This window comes from Callorhinus ursinus, unplaced genomic scaffold (genome assembly GCF_003265705.2).
Source record: "Callorhinus ursinus isolate GAN/ISIS: 27379988/994484 unplaced genomic scaffold, GSC_fseal_2.0 scaffold9, whole genome shotgun sequence".
In the NCBI taxonomy this organism is placed as follows: domain Eukaryota; kingdom Metazoa; phylum Chordata; class Mammalia; order Carnivora; family Otariidae; genus Callorhinus; species Callorhinus ursinus.
The window spans coordinates 23,526,191-23,534,007 of NW_027397071.1; the positions used below are offsets into that span (position 1 = coordinate 23,526,191).

The 7,817-nt window shown below is 36.5% G+C and overlaps 1 protein-coding gene across 2 annotated transcripts in view; it reads left to right on the plus strand.

Annotated features, from left to right (window-relative positions):
- The first annotated feature begins 21 nt into the window (after positions 1-21).
- The window catches only part of TMED5 (transmembrane p24 trafficking protein 5), a 19,718-nt gene continuing 11,922 nt past the window's right edge, over positions 22-7,817 (plus strand). The window contains exons 1-3 of one of the 2 annotated variants that reach the window (XM_073896288.1): positions 32-169; positions 253-462; positions 5,443-5,540. In XM_073896288.1, the coding sequence (XP_073752389.1) occupies positions 274-462; positions 5,443-5,540 (287 nt within the window). In that variant the 5' untranslated portion in view covers positions 32-169; positions 253-273. Of the gene's footprint in view, positions 463-5,442; positions 5,541-7,817 lie in introns of both variants that reach the window. The other variant, XM_025872213.2, reaches the window with a different exon arrangement.

The following is a 7,817-nucleotide window of genomic DNA, read 5'->3' on the forward strand; positions in this document are numbered from 1 at the left end:
TGAGGCGGGGCGCGCTCATTCCAGGCCTGAGGGGGCCGAGACCGAGAAGCTTGCGGAAAAGGACTGCTGGCCCCGCCCCTCGGACCCTACCCTTCTGAGGCCGGCGTTTCCCGCTCTGAGGGGTCCTGTGCCGCCGCCGCGGCCGCCACCTGGTTTCTTCAGGCTCCAGGTTTCCCTGCTAACCACGAGGAGTCCAGGGAGGAAAAGCGGAGCCTAGGTGCCAATAACCCACACGTCCCGCGTCTCTTCCAGCCCGAGATCGCCCCGGCAGGGATGGGCGACAAGATCTGGCTGCCCTGCCCGGTGCTCCTCCTGGCCACTCTGTTCTCAGTGCTGCTGCCGGCGGCGGCCGGCTTCACGCCCTCCTTAGACAGCGACTTCACGTTTACCCTTCCGGCCGGCCAGAAGGAGTGTTTCTACCAGCCCATGCCCCTGAAGGCGTCGCTGGAGATTGAGTACCAAGTAAGTGTGGAGGGTGAGGCAGCCTCCTTCCTTTATCCCAGCTACCCCGCGTCTTCGCCTCTCACCCACTTAGAAACTTCTTGTGGGCTGCGAGGGTGGTGAAGAGGCGAGGGCCGCTGGGGTAGCCGGCCCGTTCGGCGCAGGCGCGCGAGGTTCGGCTCTCCTGGGGCCGGCGACCCAGAAGTTAGGCGGGACCTGGAATTGACGACCCGCCCTCTCCCCTTTCCTCCCGTTGGAAAGAGGCCAGCACTGGTGATCTTGGTGGTTTTCCCTTTTGTTTCCATAATTCGCCCATCGCCTTGCTAACCAGCACACGCTCTGATGCTGGGAATTTCTCAATACAGGACTGATAACACGTTCTCCATCATTGGAGGAGATGATGACACTTGTTTTGTTACCCCGACCACGCTCACCCAATTCCGGTATTATAAATCTTCACTGTCATCGCTTCATTTAAGGATTTTTGAACTGTGAACTTGTGATTATCCCTAAATCCGATTTTGGAATATTTTGAAAGGAGCTCTTGATGTATTTAATGGGTACATTTCCTTCGCAGTTACATATTTTTAAATCAAGCAATATTTAATTGTTTATTAAAACTTTATAACTTGTAGTTCATCATTGTAAGCATTTCTCCCATATCATTGTCTTCTTTTTAGTATCTTCATAATATTATGTAGGGATTTGGCTTAATTTATATAGTCATTTTGGTAGAGCGTAATTTCTTAGAAGAAATCTTGTTAGTTCCACACAGCTAATTTTGATGTCTCTGGGTAGCACTGCAAAAAAAAAAAAAAAATGCGTTGGTGTGGTTTACCTTTTAATTTTTCCCAGATTATTTAATTTATAATCAGATAATTTTTTAAGTTGATGCAAAGAATTATTTTCAACAGTTACTGTCACCTATAGAGCAAAGTAAGTTATGTAGAATTTTCATCGGAAGGAACCTTAGAATTAAATTATTTCTAGATATTTAAGGAAAGCAATAGAGAGCGCAATATCTGAAGTCATATAGTGAGTAAAACTGAGGCTAGACCGCAACATTTATTGATCTCCAGTGTAGTTCAAAAGTTCATTTACCATGTGCCAGTAATTGGCAGGGGTGGAAGGGGGATGAGGGGAGTGTGGATGAGATGACCAACTATGACATGGACAAAAAAAGAGTCCGTTTTCAAGGATATTATTTAAGGGATACTGGCTAATAAACAGCTAATTTCAATTAAGTATCGTTAACTGCTGTTAGAGGACAACCACTTCTCTGGTGTTTCGGAAAAGGATTCCTGGAGAAAATAAATTTGAATCCTGAAAGATGCTTAAGTGAGACAAGAATGCAAAGAAGGCAGGGCATTTCAGGAAAAGGAACAAAACACGAATAGTTATAAAAATGCGTAGTGTTTTGTTGCTGGGCAGTATGTGGACACTACAAGTGCTGAGTTTTTATTAGACCTGAAGACTAAAGTCTAGGGTGCAAGTAGAAGTAAAATAGATTGGAGAGGTCAGGAGGCTGGATCATGGATCATGAATCTTTAGGCTTGTGTGCCATGCTGAGTGGCTTTGCCCTTGTTCTGTGCAAGGGCCACTGAAGATATAAGCAGCATGGTAACAGAAATGTTTTCCAGATAGATCACTGGGTACAGTGTGGGAAAAGGAGGGCAAAATTAGAGGCAAGGAAATCCAACTGGAGGTTAAAAAAAATTTTGTATTATTTGAAAATTCCTTAGTATTTATCTAGGAATTGGTATTAGGGAGGAAATATATATGAACTACTGACCTCATGATTATGATATAAAATCTGTACAAATAAAATGCTTGGGTTGAAATCCTAACTCTGTCACTTACTACCTCTGTGATTTGAACAAGTTATTTAACCTCTCGCTTGTAAAAGAGAAATAGTAATTACCTCACAGAGTTGATTTTAAGAAATGAGTTAATAAGTGTTCATAGACCATCCCTGACACTAGTAAATAGGCGGTGAATGTTGGTTTTTCTACATTTACACTTCTAGAGTTATATAGCTGGCTTGGCTTAGCTTTATGCTCTGCATCTTTAGTCACTCTTAAAGGGACTGAAGTAATCCCCCTAAACAACTTAATTGTTTTGATTGAAGAAAGAAGAAAGAAGTAAAATTTAATGTCTGTAGTCCTAGACAATGTTGAGGGGTTTGTAGAGTAAGAGGTAATCTTCACCTTTTTGTTTGCATTTTCCAATTCCATGATTAATCTTCCAGTAACAGCAGCTACTGCTTTTTGTCTTTGTTTTTAAAATGTCAGGGAACAGACATTCCAGACATTGCCCTTGGGTCACTGTGACATACTGAAAATTTTTAACCATTTCTTACTTTCCAGCTTTAGGAGGACACTTTTAGAATAATTGACTAGCCCCACATTATATTAAGTTCTTGAAAATTTTAAGTGTCAATACATATATCTTAGGAATAAACTAGATCGTTCAGTTAACTTTTTAAAAATCATTGCTAAGTGCTTAATTTGTTGGAGCACTATGCTAAGTGCTACGGATATAACGGAGTGAGTAAAAATATAGTCCATATTCTCATACAATCTAGTATGGAAAAGGACAGTAATCAAACTGTTTACAAATAAATGTAAAATTGTAACTCTAATAAGTGCTATGAAGGTAGGTATATACAGCTATGAGAAGATTTAATAGGAGGACTTAATTTCATCTGGGAATTGAGAGAAGACATTCCAGAAGTACAATTCAGATCTGTAGAAAAATCAGCCTTATTAGGCATAAGGGGATGATTTAAATTTGCATTGAGGAAGAAGACAGAAGAAAGCCTTTGAGGAACTGAAAGGCTGTTACAACAACAGTACAGACTAGGGAGAGTGGCACTCATCATCTTCTAGTGAAATCATCAGGAAGTTTTGTTTCAGATTATGGTGTTTTTTAAATAAATATTTTTATGCTTTAAAATTGTATTTTATAGATTTTTAAGTTATCTTCTGTGTTAATTATCATTTTTAACAATTTCATTAAGCCTGACAGCCCCTACCAATAATACCTTTTAAATCTTTTACTGAAATCTTTGTTTTGTTAGATCTCTTATTTTCTGATTTAATAGTTATCTTTTTTTGGCTTTTTTAGAGGATAACTTTGAGTAATTCTTTTAAAATGCTTTGAATCCTTGAACAGACTTTTTGCTTTCACTTTAGTAAATATAATTTTCTTTTACTTGGGATCATTGAAGACATGGCCGTATTGTTTTTTTGCATCTAGTATTATATGTAAGAATTCTGATGCCAATCCCAATTCTTATAAGTAGTTCTCTACCAGTTATCATTGGAAGTTTCTAGGTTGTTCTTTTTAAATCCTTTGGAAAGGCAGTAGGAATTTTTTTATCTTTTATATCCATTAGCCCCTTCCAGTCTCAAGATTTTTATCTTTTGAAGCAAGAATTTTTGTTCTCTTATTTGATGATTTCTTCCCTTCATTTCTCGTGGTTCTCTTCTTTGAAATGCTTGTTAGATAGATATTTGAAATCTTTAGCTCTGTCCTTCGCAAAGGGTCTTACCATTCTTCTCATACTTTTCATCTGTACTTTTCACCTTGTTCTGAGAATTCCTTGGTTCCTTCCAGTTCGCTGATTTTTAGTCTCTATCCATATTCATTCTGCTGTCATTACATTTGTTAAGACTTTATTTTGGCAACATTTTTTATCTTTTTTATTTTTCATACCAGCAACCTCATTTTTATGGATTACACATTCTTGAATTTCTCTGAGGATATATACTTATGAAGAAACATTTTGAAGTCTGTTTATATTAACTATTTTTTCAGAATTTGATCCTTTCAGTAAAACCAGTAACATGAAAAAGAGGGCATTGATTTCAACAAATGTGTTTCTCTAGTCTGTTTCAGTGAGAATTTTGAGATTGATAGCTATTGGTAGCTAGATATATATATCCTTTGCTCAGTGGACTATCTTCCAGAAATTCGTTACTCCTCATGTCTGTTAACAGTCTTCCTAGATTTCCAGTGTTGTTATTTGTATCAATATATTTTCTTCATTTTATTGGGATTTGAAGATTAAAGAGAATTATATATATTTAGCTGGCTATTTGAAACTACTTTTGTTGATAAGTAAGTATAGCACAGGAATAGGTAACTTTTTATATCATTCCACTAAGGCCACCAAGAAAAATAAAATGGTGTATTAAATAAGAAAAAGAGTAGTTATCGGAGGAAAACTGCTGAGTTCAAATTTTGACATTCATTGACTATATCTACCTTCAGAAAAGTATTTCTCTGTGCCTCATTTTTTTGTGTTTTTTTTTTGTTCTGTTGATTGGTTCTTGTTTTACTGAGAACAGTAGTAAGACGTACCTCTTAGACTTGTTTTGAGGAAATTAACCCAGATAAAGCACTTAAAACAATGTGTGGCATACACTGTAATTGTTAGCTATTATCATCATCATTTTGGGATTGTAAAGGAACTCTGTTCATTGGCAAGTAAACCAATAGCCTACTTGGAATATTTAGTTCATATTGGAGAATAATAAGCGAATGCACTGAAGAAGTCAACTGGAGTCAGATCATAGAAGTTTTGAGTTCTGGGTTAAGAAATAGCTAATTATTTTATTGAAGAGGAAACAAACTCAGAAAAGTTACATAGCATGCTCTAAATTGCCTAAGTAAAAAGGTTTACCATATGAACTCCCTTCTGTGTTTCCTTCCACTCTACAGAGCTTCTCAATCAAGGCAACATTTTAGGAAGATTATTTTAGTAATATTTATAAGGCCTAAAGTTAGGTGATGGCAACAGGAATTGGTAAGAAAGTTCCAAAATGAATAGAATTGAATTGGATGATCTTTGTGCTCCTTTCTAGCCCTTACATGCATCTTGTTGACTTTCTTTACCTCTCTAGGTTTAGAAAGAAATTCTTTTCATCATATGATCTACTTTATATATTTTTTATTTCAGAATTTATAATGTGTTCTTTTCTTTGTGCTTTTCTACAGGTTTTAGATGGAGCAGGATTAGATATTGATTTCCATCTTGCCTCTCCAGAAGGAAGAACCTTAGTTTTTGAACAAAGAAAATCAGATGGAGTTCACACGTAAGTCATCTCTTAGTTGAGTTCCCTGGGCTGAGTATTACCAATGGGCTATCTGCAGGGCAGGGAAATTTAGCACATTTGATACAAACATCAGTATTAAATGATTCCATATGAACATTTTAAACAGTCCTAGATAGTGGCCTATCATAAACTAAAATGTCTTCCATTAACTTTTTTCTCTTTTTTTAGGCGTTTTGTATTGATCCTAAATTTTTTTCTTTGCTTTGGTTAAATAAGATGAGTATGCCCTAGGTATTGCATTCAGTCTGTTATGGCATTTTAAACCTGTCTTTCTGACTAGCACAACCTTTCCATTTTAAGTTACTGTTCCAGGTACGTATCCTATAGTTTGAGCTGCTGGCTTTATCATCTTTGCCCACTATTTCCTTTCTTAAAAAAAACAAGTACAGGGCGCCTGGGTGGCTCAGTTGGTTAAGCAACTGCCTTCGGCTCAGGTCATGATCCTGGAGTCCCGGGATCGAGTCCCACATCGGGCTCCCTGCTCAGCGGGGAGTCTGCTTCTCCCTCTGACCCTCTTCCCTCTCGTACTCTCTGGCTCTCATTCTCTCTCTCAAATAAATAAAATCTTTAAAAAAAAAAAAAACAAGTACATCTTTGTGCATATGTGTTGTGTGTGTATGCCTGTAAAAGTTGGTTTTTACTCAGACCTCATTCTTTTTAGATAATTAGAAGATGTGATAGTAAAAGATCTGACCATAGGAAACCAGAAAGAAAGAAAATAACTTGTTAGAAGTTTAGAGTTTGACAAAAGGCTATATATGCTCTTTTAATTTCACTTCTCTTTTTCATATCTCAGTAGTGTGTTTCCCTGTTCATTCTGTCATTTTACTACAGCACTTTGTTTACTTATTGCATTAAAACTAAACTCGAGTTTCAGGTAGAGGAAAAGCAAATACAGTCTAATATTTGCCATAAACTAGGCTTTGCATTTTATATGCTTCAAATTAATCATTCCAGCCCACTGTGAGAGATTCTTTGATTCCCCAATTCCCATTTTACAGACAAGGAGGCTCAGAGAAGTTAAATAAGTCTACAGGGATACACATTTATTAAGAGGAGGAGGCAGGATGGATCAGAATTCTTGCTTTCTACCATACGATGCTTAGAACATCTCTGGCACATAGCACTATGTAAGTACTAGCTATTATAGTTACTGGTCTTTGTTAACCAGCATACTTGGCATGTAATTGATAGCAAATACTAAACACATGTATGAATGAATGAGGGGGAAAATATCTCAACTATAATACTCTTTTCAGAGTGCTTTATTTTTATTTTTTATTTTTATTTAATTTTTAAATTTTTTGTATTTTTTAATTTTTAAAGTTTCTTTTAAGTTTTTATTTAAAATTTTTTTTAATTTCTTGTTTTTTATTTTATTAAAGTTTTTTAAAATGGCATTTTACCTATGCAGAGCTCAGAAAAAAATATTTAATTAATAATTAATAAACTATTAATAAAATAGAGAAACAGTAATTTAAAAAGTCAGTTTCGATTGATATCCTTGGAACTATGCTTTCTCTTTGATAGTTATATGAACAGAAACTAAAAATGTAGCTCATCTTTAAATTTCAGAATCTAGAAAATCTGTAGAATTTCTGTCATTTTTTTCTCCAATTTTCTCCTTTCTTTTAGAGATAAATTAAGATTAACTGTTGGGAGAAAAGGTATCTTATTGGTTTCTTGCATAGAATTGCCTCTCATTAAACCAGTGGGAAAAAAGAATGAGTTTATAAGAGTTTACATTTATTGAGTTCTTTTGATGTGCCAGGCTACTGTTCTAAGCACCTTATATTTATTAATTTTTTTTATTCTTCACCACAGTCCTATGAGGTACATATTACCATTTTATCAATAAAGAAATTGAGGCAAAGAGCACTAACGTAAGTTAATGAAAGTTACACATCTAGTGAACAGGCAGAGCCAGGATTTAAAACCAGGCTGTCCAACTCACTCTTAATCACTACACCAAATTTACAAATCTGCTTTCTAAAAAATCAGATTTAAGGGGCACCTGGGTGGCTCAGTCATTAAGTGTCTGCCTTCGGCTCAGGTCATGATCCCAGGGTCCTGGGATCGAGCCCCGTGTCGGGCTCCCTGCTCGGTGGGAAGCCTGCTTCTCTCTCTCCCACTTACCCTGCTTGTGTTCTCTCTCTGGCTGTCTCTCTCTGTCAAATAAATAAATAAAATCTTTAAAAAGATAAAAATAAATAAATAAATAATAAAAAATCAGATTTAAACAAAATTTTATCTTTA